General features: G+C 32.2%; 1 protein-coding gene across 7 annotated transcripts in view; it reads right to left on the bottom strand.

Annotated features, from left to right (window-relative positions):
• Positions 1–3,365: 3,365 nt before the first annotated feature.
• LOC101899507 (rab11 family-interacting protein 3) overlaps positions 3,366–20,066 on the bottom strand; it is a 119,976-nt gene continuing 103,275 nt past the window's right edge. For 4 of the 7 annotated variants that reach the window (XM_059130344.1, XM_059130341.1, XM_059130340.1 and 1 more), the window contains 5 exons: positions 9,155–9,289; positions 8,638–9,091; positions 8,447–8,574; positions 4,400–4,438; positions 3,366–4,125 (listed from right to left, as the gene is read on the bottom strand). In XM_059130344.1, the coding sequence (XP_058986327.1) occupies positions 3,982–4,125; positions 4,400–4,438; positions 8,447–8,574; positions 8,638–9,091; positions 9,155–9,289 (900 nt within the window). In that variant the 3' untranslated portion in view covers positions 3,366–3,981. Of the gene's footprint in view, positions 4,126–4,399; positions 4,439–8,446; positions 8,575–8,637; positions 9,092–9,154; positions 9,290–10,838; positions 11,378–20,066 lie in introns of those variants that run through there. The other 3 variants (XM_059130345.1, XM_059130346.1, XM_059130343.1) reach the window with 3 other exon arrangements.

Raw genomic sequence — 20,066 nt, 5'->3', positions numbered from 1 at the left:
TATAACAGTACCTCCCTATATACGGTATTTTGGTGATTTTAGCTACATTATTTACCGTTTATTTCAAGTTTCGAATTTGAATATGGTAATGGCTTACAACAAACAATGCTTATGTAGGTCCACGTCGTATAGACCCCAATATAACAGCTATATTCGGTATTTTTAAGATTTTAACAGAATTTTTAACGGATTTTTTTTCGAAAATTTCGTTCGTTCCAAATAGTGGAGGGTATTCAAAGTTCGGCCCGCAGAACTTACTGCTTTTTATTTTTTTTTTTTTTTTGATTTTTGGACAAATTTGAGTTTTTGAGTCTTACCAAATTTGAGTTTTTTTTTTAGTGGTGCTCCACAAGAAAATATTACATTTTATTTTTTCATTTAATTTCAATATACCCTCCATCCGTCCGCCCGTCTGCCCCTCCGTCCGTCTGTGGAAATCACTCTAGCTTCCGAACGAAATGAAGTAGGTTGATAAAATTTTACTCAAATGTATATTATTTCTGCAGGACTTTAGGTATTGAAAATGGACTATGTATGCCATCGTTTGGTATAGCCCCCGTAGCGATATTCGGTATTTTGATGACTTACATCATTATTATTTTCCGGAATTATTTCAAATTCGATATTTACCAAATTCGTTCCAAATGTTGGAAGGTATTCAAAGTTCGTCCCTGCTTTTTTTCTTGTTTCTTTTATAATATTGAAAAATTTCCCCTTTTTATGATATTGAAAAATTACCTCATTCATCGTTCCATATCTTTTTTTAAATATTTGACCTACTCGGTATTCTCATTGTCTCCTATTGGAGATCATTTTCAATTGGTTTCATATTTTTGGTAATTTTCATCCAGATTTTTGTGACCAACATATTTATGCTTGGTGTCCCTTTTCAATACAATCTCATAGAGTTGTTCTAATTTCCCCCTGTTTCGGAACTATTGCTAAATTCCCTCCCCACAATCGGTTCTAGCTACCGGCGTGGATACAAAGATCCACTTGTCAAAAAAACTGCAAACTCTCCATCCATCATTTCCTCCAAGCTGATCGCACATTTTCGTCTGCTACACCTACACCTAACCGGAGTTATTGCACACTATGTATGTATCACAATAACAATTTGTCAGGACCCTTACAAAAAACTTGAATCGGTAGAAGGCACTCTTATATATAGGGGGCTATACAAAAAAAGTGGACGTGCTTTGAACATTTTTGGCGAGTAGTTAATTAACTCACTAAGAACACGAAATGTCAAATTAAACCTGAATTTATTTGGGAATTGGGACTGAAAATTTTAATCTCAAAAATTAGGAGATATCGGTATGGGGGGGGGGTCTATTTCTAAACGTTGATTGATTCAATGCGAAACCGATATTTTCAATACCAAAAATCAGATATAAATTTGGCTGAATAGACGTAGAATCTTATGTCGATCAAAAATATACATACTTCATTTATTCATATAGTAAGGCGAAGCCATGGTAGAAATACCAGGTAGCAACATAGGCGAAAATTACAACGAAGCAACTTTTCTGGAAACTTGATATGTAAAAATTGTAAGAAAGGCGAATTCAATTGAGGCAAATTGTTTTGCACCAATCAGAACATTTTATTTTGAAACACTGAATAATTTTGTTTTGGTTCATTGAAATTTAAAAAATTAAATTTTGCAAGAAAAAATTAGATTCGTTGTGATTTGTAATGTTTGATACAGACTCAGATTTTAGCGAACTGGGAAAGAAGAAAAATCTATTAGAACAGATTCCATAGGAAGTTCAAGAATTCTAAGTAAGACAAGAAACAAAGAAGTCGTCCTTTGATCGTGGATTTCTGAACATTAAAGATTCCTTCAACAAATCAAACCCTTGATTATTAAAAAACATTTCCGGGCCTATTAAAGATCATTTCCCTGGATTTTGAAGAACATTTCCGCATCTCAATTCGTAAAATTTAAAGGATATCCTCGAATCTCAAGTTGTGGCTTTAGAAAAACTCCGGGTCAAAAATAACAGTTTTTAAAAATACTTCCGGATCTCAATTCGTGGTTTTTAAAGAACTTCTCCAGGGTATATATTGGATCTGTTATGATTTACTTTTTCCCTCAACATTATCAATAAAGGACCATACCGAATATTACAATGGTTCTTCTCAAATTGATTTGCATGAGGGTAATGAATATATTTTTGCCTTTTAAATTAATAAAAATATTGAACAATGAAAAGAATCCTTTGGAAGGATTTATTTTTTAAGGCAATTTTAATTTTGAAGGATTCAGAAGAAATCTTATAATGATGAATATTAGGAAATAGACATCTACATAAACTATATTTCTTCTAACTGCCTCTAGATATTAATAAATGGAATGATTGGGGTTGTTTTTATGTACGTGACTTCTGATTGCACTCTTGAATGCATTTATACAAATATTAACTTAAGGAAGGTATTGGACTTAGCTTGTCCTCCAATTTACGTTCGTTTACAAACAATACAACACCTCACATTTTTTGGATTTTTTTTCCAAATTTTTCAATTTTAATAGGGCGAATTCGAATTACAACTACTTGTTTGACATATCAAGTTGACTACAGCTGGCCTGAAAGCGTTACCTTATAATTCTGCCATGCGGAAAAGCCTTACAAAAAATATATTTCATTATGTAATGCCTTCAATCTCAACCATATGAATTAATTAGATAAGAACATTTTGAGCTTCAACCGAAAAGCATTATTCAAATAGGATAGCATTCGTAAAGTTAAGTTAAATTGTTTCAACTACACTGCATATATAATATGCTTATGTTGGAGGGTATAAAAAGTAACACGGTACTCTGGATGGATGTTAAAGCCCATTTTTTATACCTACCAACCTAGAGATAATACAAAATCGTATTTTAAAGCTTTATATATATTTTGGATTTCAATAGGTTGACAAACATATATAGCTATATTGATTTAGTATTTTATGCTGATCAAAAGCGGAAACGCAATAATAGATATAATTTACCCTCATCTTATGGTGAAGAGTATAATCATTTAGAGTGAAAACGTTAAAAGAAAAATTTTTATGGAAAAGTGAATTTTTATGTCTTTTATCTTCTTTTGGGGATTTTTCTTGGGTCATTATTACACCATCTTCGAGAATTTTTTTTTTATCAAAATTCATAAAAATAATAATTTGCAACCAAAAAATATTCCAATTGTTTAGTTTTTTTTTCTATTTGAAATTATTATTTATATATTTTCTTCATTTATTTTACAAAAATAATGACTACATTAACAATTAGATTAATTTTAAAATACATATTTATAGTTTACAGATGCATTTAACAATATGTTTGCCTTAATGTTTGTTGTGGGTTTATTTTATTCTTTTGGTTTAAACCAATTTTGTTTATAAACTAATGTTAAAAAAAAACTTGTTTACAAAAGCAAGAGGAAAATAAACAGCTCAAAATTTTGTTACAAACAAAAAAAAATATAGGAAGGAAGAATGAAAACTTATTAACATTTAACAAACATCTAAAAAGGAAAAATTTTGGAAAAATTGATTTTTCTAAAAAAGAGACTTTTTACAAAAACAAAATAATTATATTATAAAAACTTTTTGATTTTTTTTAAACTATACTAAAATTTTGTTGTTCTTTAAGGTTATATTAGAGAGATTATGGATTACATGCCATTGTGTTTGTTTTGTATATAATTATATAATTTAACTTAAATTACTAATTTTTATTTTTGTTTGTATAATTATTAAGTGAGTGAGTTATTATTTTAATAGTTGTGTATAGAAGGGGTTTTGGGGGGTTTGTTAACTAAACTTACAATCTATTGAAAAATCATAAAATTTATTTGACATTTTCTTATATTTTTCTTTGTTTTATTAATTTGTATAATTACATTTTATTTTTTGTTCTTTTTAAAAAAATAATATTAATAAAAATTAATTTCTTTTTAAATATAATTGGCCTTGATTGTGTTGTAGATATTATTTTTTATTATTGTTATTGTTGTTTATGGCTTTCACTTCCAATAGTTGGGGACATTTCTCCACAATATTCAAAAGTATGGTATCGATGTAGTGTTTAAGGCGGGTGTTTTCTTCCTCTTTTTCTTGGAAGGCTTGTTGTAACTATAAAAAATATAAAAATTAAAAAAATCAATAAATTAGTAAAATCAATAACAATAAAATACAAATAAAAAACATTTATTAAAATCAACTACCACCCAAAAAAATTTGAGAAAAAAATCTCTCCACCTTTCCCTTAATTTTTTTTAATTTTTAAAATTAACATTCCAGGTTAGTTATTTCAACACAAAATAATGGAAAAATGTTTGTTTTATGGTTTTCAATGAAAAAAATGTATTTTTTGATGAATTTGTATTCGTTTGTTTCAAAATATTACCTGACTTAAGGATGCTAATGTGGCTGAATCCACAGAATCCTGGAATTGTTTGATTTTTGTTTTGTGTAAATCATAAAAAAGAAGAGAAAGAAAAAAAACACAAAATAATGAAAGTTTGATATGATAAAAACAACAACAACAAATCAAGATTTTTTAAACATTTTTTTGTTTGTAAGTAAAGGGGGGGCATCTTGCAAACAAAGGACAAAACAATGTGATTTGAGTTATTTAATAAAAAAAATGGAATGGAGGTTAGATAAAATAATTGAAATCATGCAAATGAAATGAAATTAATAGGGGGAAGTGATTCAAAATGATTTGGTTTGAATTCGGATGTTGGAATGAGCAGCAAACTTAAGGGCCTAAGGACTTCCTTTAAAAAAATATTTTCCATAAAAAGACACTCTTTGAAGTAATTCTATAGAAAAAAGTCTCATCCTGAGGTAAGTTTTTCTATAGAAAAATATCTCCTCGGTGGCCTGAGGTAAGAAAAAAGTCCCCTCAGTGGTCGCAGGTCATTTTTTCTAGAGATGTCTCCTCAGGACCAGAGGAATTCACCTGAGGTCCTGGCCTGAGGAATTTTTTCTATAATAAAACCACCTCAGTAATTTTTTCTATAAAAAATACGCCCACTAATTTTTCCTATAGAAAAAAATTAACTCAGTCATTTTTTCTATAGAAAAAACTCAACTCAGTCATTTTTTCTATAGAAAAAACTCAACTCAGTTATTTTTTCTATAGAAAAAAACACACCTCAGTAATTATTTCTATAGAAAAATCTCACCTCAGTAATATTTTCCATAGAAAAACCTCACCTCAGTATTTTTTTATATAGAAAAACCTCACCTCACAAAAAAATCACATCAGTAACTTTTTCTATAGAAAAAAAACATCTGTGGCCTGATGTAATTTTTCTATAAAAAACTGACTTCAATAATTTTTTCTATAGAAAAAACTCACCTCAATAATGTTTTGTAGAAATTTTTTGTAAAAATAAATTTTAAGATAATTTTGTAATATAGAAAAAAGTCCGCAAGTGGCCTGAGGTAATTTTTTCACATAGAAATCTCACCAATGGCCTGAGGAATTTTTTCATGTCGAAAAGGTCGGAGGTCTGAAGGGACTGAGGAAATAATTTTGATTACAATATTTTTCAGAGGCTTGATTGGAAAATAATTTTAATAGTCAACTACCCCAAGCTACAATGGGTCTTATGAGACATTCATTTTAAATTTTTAGTGCCTATTTTCAGGAGCTATGTGATTTATGACCCAGAATAAACCACATTAAACTAAACCAAAAACTGTCAACTCAGACGTTTCTGAAACAACAGACCGCATTTCTATTAAAAGGGGTTTCAAGGAAGCAGGGAATTTTTCAAGAGTATTTTTAAGAACAATCAAAAGTGGAACTTATTTATATTATTTTCAAGAGTTCCATGGAAAAATAATCCTGCGCATCAATAACCTCCAATGGGACAAATTAGGCATTCATGAAAGGGAACGACCCAAGCTTTATTAGGACAAGGACAGGTACTCTGACGTTTCAGAAACAACAGTAGAGCTTCTTTAATTTATTTCCACTATGGATATGATTATTTTTCCGGGGTTATCAGAATGTTAATAAATAAATATAAGCTACAGAATTAAAAATATATATTTCCCTAGGGCCTAGGGTAGGTTGTGAATTTGGTTTAGATATTATTCTGGGGCTCGATGGGAAAATAATTTATATCATAAACTAATGGGTCACATATTACATTCATGATGGAGGAGAGCCAAGTTCTACTAGGCCAAGAAGCTTCTGAATCAAAAGTAGAGCTTTAGGGTTTGTGAAGACGTTTTTAGTTCCTATCAAATTGTAAGATTCTTAAAAATAAATTTACGATTAGATTGTGGCTCTTTGTAAGAATATTCTTCGGGGGGCTATCATATTTTGGATTAAATAATAATTTTGTTCAAGGTTACTTTATTTTACGACTATCAGATCGTGAATTAGCTTAAAAGTTTTTTTTTCGGAATTATGGAATCTTTTCAGAATATATTTCTAGGGGGATTTTGTTTCGGATATTTTTAAAGGTTATTTTTCAGAAGCTTTGGGATTTTTATATAGTCTACAAGGGCCCATCCGGTTATGGATTTTATTTTGAATGGGAAATATGAACATTAGACACCCATGAACGATGTCCCTTCTGATTTACTTTAGAATTGTTTCCCCGGTTACGACTTTTTTTTGGAATATTTTTCTGATAAGTACAAATTCAATAATTTTCCAGGGGCGGTAGGAATTTTTTAGGAATAGGGAACATTTTTCGAGTCTATTTTAGTGTGAATAATTTTACAGGAGTTATTCATGTGCATATCAAGGACATTCTTCTATTCTAATATCTAAGACAGACATACTAATTTCAGGAGCTATGCAATTTTTTCCAGAACGTTTTGGACTTTTCAAGAAGATTTTTTAAGGGCATCAGATTTGCTCAGAATAATTTTCTAACTCTATCAGATCTTGAATTTACTTAAGAATAATGCCCCAAAGCTATGTGATTTTTTGAGAATATTTTTGGGCCCATTAGGTTATGGATTTTGTTAAAATATTTTTCCCCGAAGCGTTGGTATCTTTTAAGAATATTTTGCTAGGGTTTGTCTGGATTTTGTTTAGAATATGTGCATATTATTAAAGAAATTACTCGTGGGTATATCAAACATATTATATTCTAAAATTTGAATCAGATTTACTATTTTCAGATGCTAAGCAATGGTTTTTTTTTAAGTAACTTTTTGTAGGGTTCATAATACTGTGAATTCTGTTTATAATATTATTTAATGACTATCTGAAGAGCTTATTCAAAACAAAAAAATACCCATGGCTACATGAAGAGGATATTATATTTTTATGTTTGGAATAGATAGACGAACCATTTTTGGGGACGGAGGGGATTTTTTATGTGAGAAAAATTATCCATCGCCATATCAAGAGGGCGTATTATTTAAATGTTTGGGGCAAAAGAAAAACAGACCCATTTTGGGGAGCTATCGGTTTCTTACAATTTTTGAGTGCCTAACAGAATGTGGAAGTCTTAGAATATGTGTTAGTGACCTTCTAAATATGAATATTTTTGGAAAAAATATTAATGACCAAGTCGAAAGGTTTTCTATTTTCATATAAGGTACCAACTAAATTCATTTTATATTCTGTTTCAAAATTTCTTCTAGGTTCTATCAGGCTAAGATTTCGTTTAGAAGGGTCAATTTTTAGAAAAAAATATTTATGGATACATTCAAGAGGATATATTAGATTTTAATATTTGGGCCAGAAAGGCAAACAATTTCCTGAGATAAGGTATTTTTTATAAGATTTAAGGCCTATCAAAATGTGGAGTTTATTTCGAATATTTAATAAGTGACTATCTAAATTTGAGTTTTTTTTTTTTTGGAACAGATATTCATGAGGAAATCAAAGGATATTCTATTCTAGTATATGGGACCAAATAAATATCCTTTATATTCTATTTGAAAATTATTCAGAATTTTTTCTAGGGTCTATTAAGTTATGTATGCAGTTCAGAATATTTTTCAGTGACTGTCTGGAGTGGTTACTTAAAACATTTTTTTCATGGCTATATAAAGAGGATATTATATTTTAGCATTTGGGACAGAATGACCGACAATTTTTGGTGAGCTATGGGATTTTTACAATTTTCGAGGCTCTATAAATTTGGATTTTATTTAGAATATTTTTTCAATATCCATCTAAATATGAATATTTGTTGAAAATATTATTCATGCCTACATCAGAGGCAAAGTATAGTCTAATATTTGGGTTATTCTATTCTAGCATTTGGGATCAATTGCAATTGCTACTTTACAAGCGTTAGATAAAGCTTAAAGAGGCTTAAAAAGCTTTGTTTTATTGTCATAAATTTTGCAAAATAAAATGTGGCGGGCATTGCTTGAAGAGTGCGGCGAAAATTTTTCACAAATGATAGCGGGATGTGATGTGTTCATATCTTAGGGGCAAGTTATGGATATTTTCGGCCCAGCTTACCTGTGCTTGTGACATTTCTTCGAGTTCTTGAGCCAAACTATTTAATGTGCCATTCAATAGATGGCGACCCTCTTCAACGCCTCGTGTTAAGACAGCAGCCTGTAGTTCTTCGTTTTGTTCTTCCAAACCTAAAAGAGAAAGAAAACAGAATTTAGTAAATTTCTTGGAATTCTAAGAAAGCTACACTTTACCCTTATTCCTTTGTCTCATCTCTTCCAACTCTTGATGCAACTCCTCCAGTCTTATGGCCTCGGGTGATGTTGTGGGCATTGCCGGGCCCGTTTCGGCCCTCAAGCGTTCCAATTCTTTGCTCAATTCCAACATCAATTCCTCGGATGTTTTCTTTTCCTCTTCATATTTACGCTCCTTTTGCAGAGCCTCATCCAAGTCTTGCTGTAGCCCGGCAATACGATCTCGGGCCAATTCCAATTTCTCCTCGGTACGATGTAAATCACTGGCTTGTTTATCGCAGAGAACACGCAAACGTTGATTCTCTTCACGCAAAGCATTCGCTTCGATTTCAATTGTTTTGATTTTTATTTGACAATTTTCATTTTGCAAAGAGGCTTCACGTTCGGCACGGGCCAATAGTTCTCGATTGCGTTTTTGTTCCTCCGCCAGGCGTTCCTCGGCACGTAGTTCGGTCTGTAAGGGAGAAAAAAAGGAAATTAATAAGGATTTTAGATGGTAGTCAGAGATGGGACTTACTTCTCTAAGCTGCTCTTCGAGCATATCATATCGGGCCTGCAGCACAGCATATTCGGTTCTTGTGCGTGTGGTACGATCTTCTGCTATGACTTGAGTATCGGCCAGATCAGTGACTTGCTGTTGCAAGATTTGCAGCTGTAAAGATAACAAGAGGAAATGATGTTAGAAAAGTTGATAATTTCAGAAATTATAAAATATCAACTAAAAATAGAAGGGAATTTTTTCACCCGAAGGAAAATAAAATGGATATTCCGAACTTTTCGAAGAAAATTTTTTTGTCTTCCAAGAAAATTTTAAAATTTTCTTTTTAAAAAAAAACCTTGAAATATTTCCCAATGGTGGAATTTTGCATTGAAAATTCCAAATTTTTATTCCAAAATATTAAAATTCAGTACTCTTTGGGAAAATTACTCCATTGATAAAAAATTTCCATCAGAGGGAAATTTTTGTTTTCCGTGGAAATTTTAGAATATTGATTTCAAAATTTTTGTTTTCCATAAAAAATTTCAAAATGTTGATTTCCAAATCTTTTATTAGTTGATAATAGAGATATTCTGATCATTTTGGGAAATGTCCCCAATGAGAAAAATTTTCCTCGAAGGGAATTTTTTGTTTTCCAAGGAAATTTAAAAATTTTAATTTCAAAATACATACGTTGTTCATCATATTAAAATTCTGGACTTTTCAGAAAAATTTTCCAGGCGAGAAAAAATTTCCACCGAAGGGAATTTTTAGTTTTCCATAGAAAATTTTCAAAATTTTGATTCGGAAAAAATTCCCTTGTGAGAAAAAATATTCCTCGAAGGGAAATTTTTGTATTCCATGGAAATTTGAAAATTTTAATTTCAAAATACGTTTGTGGTCCTTGATATTAATAATCTTGACTTTTTGGAATAATTTCCCATTATCAAAATTTCAAAATTTTTATTTCAAAATACGTTCGTGGTCCATGATATTGATAATCTGGAGATTTTGGAAAAATTTCCCTATTGAGAATAAATTTCCCTCGAAGGGAAATTTTAGTTTTCCATAGAAATTTTAAAATTTTAATTTCAAAATACGTTCGTGGTCCATGATATCAATATTCTAGACTTTCCCAAAGAATTTCCCTTATGAGAACAAATTTCCCTCGAAAGAAAATTTTAGTTTTCCATGGAAATTTGAAAATTTTAATAGCAAAATACGTTCGTTGTGCTGATATAAATTTTTTTGGTCTTTTCGGAAAAATTTCCCCATTTAGAAAAAATTTCCCTCAAAGGGAAATTTTAGTTTTCCATGGAAATTTGAAAATTTTAATTTCAAAATACTTCAACATTCCATGATGTTAATATTTTTGACTTCTTGGAAAAAATTTCCGCGCGAGAAAAATTTCCATACAATTTCAAAATTTTTAAAATTTTATTATTAAAAAGATAGTATGGCCCGAATATAACGATTTTAGAATTTTTTAGTTTTCCATTAAAATTTTGATTTTTTTTTCGGACAAACAAATTTTTCTTTCGAGGGAAATTTTTTTTCAATGGTTATTTCAAAAAAAAAAGAAAAAAAAAAAAATCAAACACTCCTTTAGCATAAATTTCAAAATTCAATTCCTGTTTCGATATAACAAAAATATTTTTTTTCTAAATTATTTAATTTGTTATTGATGTTCTTTGTTTATTGTTGGTGGGTTTTCAATACTAACACAATCATTTTTCAAAACCAAAATATCTTTGAGCACATCATCCACAACACTGTCGGCCAACGTCGCCATGGGGCTTTTCAGAAACATTTGTTTAAAGTATCCGCGCGCGAATTCACACTCACACACACACCCTTAGACTTCGGAGTACTCCGTTTCTTGAACTTGGCTTTTCTTGGCTGATGGCCCACAACAGCCTCAGTTAGACACTTCTCACACGCTCGCTCGCTCGCTTACTATTCTGCTATTCAATGTTTTCGTATTGAAAATATGACGGACATTGTTTTCGTCGTTATTGCAGCAGCTTTATCAGTTGAATTGAAAAACATTGCGCGGTTTCGAGATATTCAGTCTGGTTGAATGTGTTTTTCCATGAAAAATTTTTTAAAAAAAGTGAAAAACTGAAATTTATCTACGACGTTTCGTAGATTTCCTTTAAAAATGTTTTAGTTACTGGGACGAAGTTTGACGGCGACTAAAACTGTTAGATGATGATGAGACAGCTATTGCCACCGAAGTGTGATGTGGCAGTCAAGTGTTAGAGCTGCTGGCAGCTTATTTTCAAATGCTAGCGAAGGCGTTAATTGCCTGTATTTTGCATCTCTTCCTACTAATAATGTTTGTTATTTTTTTATAGTTTTTTTTTTTTTTTTTTGAAATAAACAAAAACACAACAAATGTTTCACTTTGCGGTTCATAAATTGAATTAATCACAGTTTAGTGTTTACTTTGCTGGTTCAGCTCATTGACTTTGCCATGCTTGTGAGGAGGGTTGGCTGGCTAACTGTCGCACAACTTACTCTCTTTTTTGTGAGTGTTCTCTTTGAGAGTGGTGATAAGGAAACTTTTGTAGAGGCAAAACAGGGTGAAACACCGAAGACCTACTAAAGATCTTCTGTAAATAGAGGAGACTTTTGAGTCCCTATATAGAAAATCTATAAAATGAATTTAAAGATTTTGTTGCATACCCAAAAAGGCTCGTATTTCAGGAGGAGGCTTTTCGTATAGAAAAAATATCTTCAGTCGGTTTTTTTTTAAATTCGTAGAGAAAAAAACCTAGAAAAAGTGGATTCACACCATATTTTTAGGGAGTTACTCCAAAAGTGGAAACTATTTTTTCGAATAAAAACATTTCCTCAGGAACTAAGACAAGTTTTTCGTAGAGAAAAAACATTTTCTTAGGCACCATGGAGACTTTTTTGGTCTCCTAGGCACTGAAAAAGAAAACATTTTTTTGGGGTGTTACCCAAAAAAGGCTCGTATTTCAGGAGGAGGCTTTTCGTATAGAAAAAATATCTTTAGTCGGGGTTTTTTTTGTAAAAAAATTTTCGTAGAGAAAAAACCTAGAGAAAGTAGATCTCACAACATATTTTTAGGGAGTTACTCCAAAAGACTAGTAAATTTCCTCAAAAGCTGAGGAAAGAATTTTTTCGAATAAAAAACACTTTCTCAGGAACTAAGGCAAGTTTTTCGTAGAGAAAAACATTTTCTTAGGCATCATGGCGGCTTTTTGGTCTCCTAGGCACTAAAAAAGAAAACAATTTCTCAGGAGCGGACTTCCAGAGAATGGATTTGCAAGTATATTATACCCTCCACCATAGTATAGAGGGTATATTTAATTTGTCATTCCGTTTGTAATACCTCGAAATATACATTTTAGAAAATTGTCTGAGAAGGTCCACATCTTCGTACAGCCCCCTTATAATGGCACCTCCCCATATTCGGTTTTTGGATGATTTTAGCGATTCTATTCACCGGAAATGTTTCAAATTTGGTATTTAAAAATCGCAATGGATGCTACAGCCTATGACAGAAAATTGTGTGTGCAGGTCCACGTCTTAGTATAGCCCCCATATAACGGCAGCTCCGATATTCGGTATTTTCATGATTTTAGCGACATTATTCACCGGAATTCTTTTAAATTTTGTATTTGAAGTTCGTAATGGATACCACAACCTATGACAGAAAATTGTATGTGCAGGTCCACGGTTTGGTATAGCCCCCATATAACGGTAACTCCCGATATTCGGCTTTTGGATGATTTTAGATACATTATTCACCGAATTGGTTTCAAATTTAGTATTTGAAGTCCGTAATGGATGCTACAGCCTGTGACAGAAAATTGTCCGTGCAGGTCCACGTTTTAGTATAGCCCCCATACAACGGCACCTCCCGTTATTCGGCATTTTGATGATTTTAGCGACATTATTTACTGGATTTTTTTTTTAAATTTGGTATTTGAAGTCCGTAATGGATGCTACAGCCTATGAGAGAAAATTGTCTGTGCAGATCCACGCCTTCGTATAGTCCCCATATAACGGCACCTTCCGATATTCGGTATTTTGATGATTCTAGCTACATTATTCAACGGAATCGTTTCAAATTTGGTATTTGAAGTTCGTAATGGATATTACAAACTATGGCAGAAAAGTTTTTGTGCAGGATCACGTTTTCGTATAGCCTCCATATAAGGGTAACTTCCCATTTTCGGTATTTTGATAATTTAAGCGAAATTATTCACTGGAATTGTTTCAAATTTGGTATTTGAAGTTCGTAATGGATACTATAGCCTATGACAGAAAATTGTCTGTGCAGGTCCACGCCTTCGTATAGCCCCCATATAAGGGTACCTCACGATATTCGGTATTTTGGCGGTTTAAGGGACATTATTCACTGGAATTGTTTTAAATTTGGTATTTGAAGTTCCTAATGGACACTACAGCCTATGACAGAAAATTGTCTGTGCAGGTCCACGTCTTCGTACAGCCCCCATATAACGGCACCTCCTGGTATTCGGTATTTTGATGATTCTAGCTACATTATTCACCGGAAATGTTTCAAATTAGGTATTTGAAGTTCGTAATGGATACCACAACCTATGACAGAAAATTGTTTGTGCAGGCCCACGGTTTGGTATAGCCCTCATATAACGGAACCTCCCTATATTCGGTATTTGGAAAACTTTAACGACATTATTCACCGGAATTGTTTCAAATTTGGTATTTAAAGTTCGTAATGGATATTACAGCCTATGACAGAAAATTGTCGGTGAAGGTCCACGTCTTCGTGTAGCCCCCATATAACGGCACCTCAGATATTCGGTATTTTGATGATTCTAGCTACATTAGTCAACGGAATCGTTTCAAATTTGGTATTTGAAGTTCGTAATGGATACTACAACCTATGACAGAAAATTGTCTGTGCAGGTCCACGTTTTGGTATAGTCCTCCATGGTACCACCCTATATTCGGTATTTTGATGATTTTAGGAACATTATTCACCGGAATTGCTTCAAATTTGGTATTTGAAGTTCATAATGAACACTACAGCCTATGACAGAAAATTGTCTGTGCAAGTCCACGATTTGGTATAACCCCCATATAACAGTACCTCCGGATATTCGGTATTTTGATGATTTTTGTGACATTATTCACCGGAATTGTTTCAAATTTGGTATTTGATGTTCGTAATGGATACTAGAGCCTACGACATAAAATGGTCTGTGCAGGTCCACGTCTTCGTATAGACCCCATATAAAGGTACCTCCCGAAATTCGGTATTTTGGATGATTTTAGCGACATTATGTACTCGAATTGTTTTAAATTTGGTATTTGAAGTCCGTAATGAATACTACAGCCTAAGACAGAAAATTGTCTATGTAGGTTTACATCTTCGTATAGCCCCCATATAACGGCACCTACCGATATTCGGTATTTTTATGATTTAAGCGACATTATTCACCGGAATTGTTTTAAATTTGGTATTTAAAGATCGTAATGGATGCTTCAGCCTATGACAGAAAATTGTCGGTGAATGTCCACGTCTTCATATGGCCCCCTATAATGGTACCTCCCGATATTCGGTATTTTGATGATTTTAGCAACATTATTCACCAGAATTATTTCAAATTTGGTATTTGAAGTTCGTAATGGATACTACAGCCTATGACAGAAAATTGTCTGTACAGATCCACGTTTTCGTATGAGGTACCATATACTGGTAACTCCCCATATTCGGTATTTTGGCGATTTAAGCGACATTATTAACCGGAATTGTTTCAAAATTTGGTACTTGAAGTTCGTAATGGATATTACAGCCTATGACGGAAAATTGTCTGTGCTGGTCCACGTCTTCGTATAGCTCCCATATAACAATACCCCCCTATATTCGTCATTTTGATGATTTTAGCGACATTATTCACCGGAATCGTTCCAAATTTGGTATGTGAAGTTCGTAATGGATACTAGAGCCTACGACAAAAAATTGTCTATGTAGGTCGTATAGATCTTAATATAACGTCTACATTCGTTATTTTTAAGATTTTAGCAGAATTTTTAACGGATTTTATTTTATTTTATTTTATTTATTTTTTTTTTTTATTTTTGAAAATTCGTTCCAATTGGTGGAGGCTATTCAAAGTTCGGCCCGGACGAACTTACAGGTTTTTTACTTGTTTTATTTTCTAAGGTTCTCTCAGGTGTTTTCTCATCTCTCTTTCTCCCACACCCTGTATTGAAATCAAAAGAGATCCCCCAAATGAAGCCCCATAAAAGCTGTGAGCTGTTCGTTCATACTTCATGTTAAACATGAAATCATTCATACTTTGTGGCTGCTTGGCTGAGTGACTCTTCAAGAACAACACAAAGAATTCTAGTGTTTGTATGTGGGTGCATTTGAATGCAGCCATTGTAGGTGTGATATGGAAAAAGTTGCGGATTGCGAAAAGGGGGAACGGGAACTTGATAAATACATTATGGTATGGCTCATTGAGTAGCAGAACAATTTATCTTGAAACGATGAATGAATGGCAAGCAATTGCAACTCGAAAAAAAAACAAATATTAAAGAAGAAAGAAAAACAAAAGGCTTCAACCAACTATAAAATAGTGACAGAGAAAAACATAAAACAAAAACAACAGTGTGTGAAATTTTTCATATGGAAAACGAGAGGAAGAGATAAAAAAAAATATGAACAGAAAAAAAATGATTGCAACATCGTTGAAATATTAATGTTGTGGTTGAATGGAGAAAGGGGGTAAAAGTGAAAAAACAAAACTGTGACAAGAAAAGTTTAAAAAAAAAAACTTGTCATTTAATGGCAGACACATTTGTTGGAAAGAAGATAAGTGAAAATGAAAAAAAAAAAAAAATAAATAAGCAAACAATTCAAGGAAGTGGAATTTTAACAAAAAGACGTGAGGACAAATGTTTTAAATGGTTGGTGGGTGGAAAGGATGCAAATGTAGTATTTTGGGATAGAGGAAAAATATTTTATTGAAATTTAAAAATTTTTTATTTAAAAAAATTAATTTTTACACAAAATTTTACAAAATGAATTATTTTAATAATAAGTAGGCAATTTTCAGTGTTGTTACATTGAAATCTTGGTTGTAACACAAATTTCCCTCCAAGGGAAATTTTTATTTGTGAGGGAATTTTTTTTTAATATGTCAAATTGCCACTGGGAACAATATAAATCAATTTTGGGGGTTTTTAGAAAATTTCCCTTTTGGGAAATTTTTAGGGAAATTTTTGTTAATACCTAAAATAAGTTTTAGAAACTTCCCAAAATCAATTCCAATCAATGCCTTATTGAAATTTCGGTCGTAACACAAATTTCCCTTCAGGGGAAATTTTTATATACGATGGGACATTTTTTTCATCTTATTCCAAAATTTTATTTGTAAAGGAAATTATGTAAAATTGCCGCTGGGAACCATATGAATCAATTTTGGGGGTTTTTAAAAATTTCCCTTTTGGGAAATTTTTAGGGAAATTTTAGTAAACACCGAAATTAACTTTTAGAACCGTTTCTAGATCAATTGCAAGTAATATCATGTGGAAATATTGGTCGTAACACAAATTTATGATGGGATTTTTTAACTTATGCCAACATTTAATTTGTAAAGGAAATTATGTCAAATTGCTACTGGGAACCAGCTAAATAAATTTTGGGGATTTTTAGGAAATCTCCCTTTTGGGAAATTTTTGGGGATTTTTTTTTAAACCAAGAATCAGTTTTAGAACATTCCCTAGATCAATTCCCAATAAGACCATGATGAAATTTTGGTCGTAACACAAATTTCCCTTCGAGGGAAATTTTTATATGTGATGGGATATTTTTTAAACTTAGGCAAAAACTTTATTTATGAAGGAGATTATGTAAAATTGCTATTGGGAACCATATAAATAATTTTTACGGGTTTTTCAAAAATTTCCCTTTTGAGAAATTTTTAGGGAAATTTTTGATAACACCAAGAATGAGTTTTAGAAATTTTCCCAGATCAATTCTCAGTGACACAATGATGAAATGTTGGTCATAACACAAATTTCCCTTCGAGGGAAACTTTTATATGTGAAGAAATTTTTGCTACTGGGAACCCGATAAATAAAAGTTGGGGATTTTTAGAAATTTCCCTTTTGGGAAATTTACAAAAAAAAAAAAAAAACAAAATAAAATCCGTTAAAAATCCTGTTAAAGTCTTAAAAATACAGAATGTAGCCGTTATATTATGGTCTATACGACGACGTGGACCTGCATAGGCATTGTTTGTCATAGGCCATTACAATATTCAAATGCAAAACATTAAAAAATAATCGGAGAATAATGTAGTTAAAATCATCAAAATACCGAAAACAGGGAGGTACCATTATGGGGGCTATACGAAGACGTGGACCTGCACAGACAATTTTTTGTCATAGGCTGAAGTATCCATTACGAACTTCAAATACCAAATTTGAAACAATTCCGTTGAATAATATCGGTAAAATCATCAAAATATTGAATATGGGGAGGTGCCGTTATGGGGGGGCTATACCAAAACGTGCACCTACATGACCCATCTTCAATACCAAAAGTCCTGCATACATAATATACGCTTGAGTAAGATTTTATCAACCTACTTCGTTTCGTACGGAAGCTAGAGTGATTTCCACAGACTGAAAGGCGGGCGGACGAACGGGCAGACGTACGGACACCACTTAATCGACATCGAATTTCATGCTGATCAAGAATATACTTTGTGGACTCTAAAATCTATATTTCGAAGTGTTACAAACGGAATGAGAAACTTAATACCCTCCATACTATGGTGGGGGGTATAAAAGGGGGCAGCCCTTCCACCTCAGTCAAATATTTTCCTATTGGTATAAAATCCACTTCAGTCGAATTTTTTCCTATACGGAAAAATTCCTCCTCAGTCGAATTTTTTCCTATTCGGAAAAAATCCACCTCAGTCGAATATTTTCCTATTCGGAAAAAATCCACCTCAGTCGAATATTTCCCTATTCGGAAAAAATCCACCTCAGTCAAATATTTTCCTATTCGGAAAAAATCCACCTCATTCGATTTTTTTTCCTATTCGAAAAAAAGCCACCTCAGTCACATATTTCATATTTTAGCCATATTTTTTTTACTTTTTTAGTTGCCGCACTCCTTCCCCTATCCTATTATTTTCACACCATAAACACAATTTTGATCTGAGAGGGTATCACCACGGGTTCAAAGAGTTCAAGCCAACTTCCAGCAGCGCAACAGTAAACAAAGAAAACGTGATCATTTCAGTTTTCCTTCAACCCAGTCTTTGGGAGCTGAGCCAAGTAAAATTATGAACAAAATATGAAGTTTTAGTATTCTTGTTGTTGCTTTTCTTGTTTTTGTTTTATTTGGTTTTTTCACATACAATTTCAAAAATTTCCCACAAAAGCAAAACGCGTTTTTACCACAAATTACTCAAAAAAGCGACGGTTAGAAATAAAAACCGAAAACAGCGGCACAGGACGTTTAGTTTGGAACACGACGATTTGGTAATGTCACCGTCGTTTAGCGGGAACTTTGTATAACAGCAACAACAATATTTAGGCCACAACGAAACGAAAACCGTAACCAAAACAATGGAGCGCACAAATGACGGAAGCAATAATTATTTATTTATTTTTATTTTCTTTTGCTTGAATGAAAGCAAAAGACAAAAAATATAGACGAAGAAAAAAAAACAAAAGACAAGACAAGAAAAAAACTTGATGCGCGATATCTGTGCCGGGATTGATGGTGTCGTCGTCGTCATCAACACACCACGTTGTACGATGGCCAAGAACTAAAATGAAATTCATACTCTCGACAACCAAGCAATTCTTTCTTTTTTTTTCAGATCCACTCGCCACCAGAGATAGTTTCAACATTTCGTATACAGCTAGCTAGTTCTCTAAATGGCCAGCTAGAACACCCAAAGACAGATAGAATGGCGAAATTCTCAAAACGCTATTTTTTTCAAGTCAAAAAGACATTTATTTTGGCCAAAAGGAAAACAAAATTCCCAAAAAAAACTCAGCCACACAACCCCAGCCAACTCAAACATCGACCGGCCAACAACAACACAAATAAAACAAAGAAATATACACAAAAATGTCTTAATTTATCATTTAACCAAACATTGCTCCCATAGAAAGAGAGCGAGAGAGGCAGAGCAATAAACAAAACAAAACATAAACATTTAAAAAATTATTTAAAAATTTAGCACTTCCAACATGTTGGCACTCGACCATACAAGTGCCATCCAACCTCAACTGATATAAACAAAAAGATACAAAATATATTTATTTTTTTTTTTTCTGGGGAGAGTTTAGATTTTGATTGAGCGCCACCACAATGTTTGGCTAGTTGTGGCCAAAGTTTTCTTCTGGCCAGATTGTTATGCTTTGTTGTTGTTGTTTGTGGTTTGATACTCTCTGGCCCATATGAAGCCAATCTAAAAATGGCCAATGAACCAACAAGAAGAATGCTAAAATAGTTTTACATGCCAGACAGACAATTTGGCAATAAACACAACGGTATTTAAATATAAATAAAAAATATTGAAAAAAAAAAACAAAGGAGAAGAAAATAATTTCTGTCAAAGGGAAATTTTTTAGTTATGAAATATTGAAAAGACATTTTTTGTTGAGAACATTAGCCAATTTTTTTTTGATTTGTTTTTTAATAAAAAAATACCTTTTTCCGATTTTAATATTTTCCATCATTTCATCATCATCATTTCATTTCAAATTAAATCTTCAATATAGAAAATTGTCCGAGGCAACAAACTTATCAATGTCCCAAGTCTACAATAAATTCCCTTTGGGAACATTTTAAGGTTAATTTAAAACCTAAGAAGCAGAAAAAATTAGCCTCTTAACCCATTACAAGGTAATGTAAAAATACTATATGTAGAAGATATTCAATACTGTTTTTTTT

The sequence above is a fragment of the Musca domestica genome, unplaced genomic scaffold, assembly GCF_030504385.1.
Source record: "Musca domestica strain aabys unplaced genomic scaffold, Musca_domestica.polishedcontigs.V.1.1 73, whole genome shotgun sequence".
NCBI classification, from domain to species: Eukaryota; Metazoa; Arthropoda; class Insecta; order Diptera; family Muscidae; genus Musca; species Musca domestica.
The sequence above is the reverse complement of the archived record's forward strand: the minus strand, read 5'-3'. Positions and strand labels throughout refer to the sequence as shown.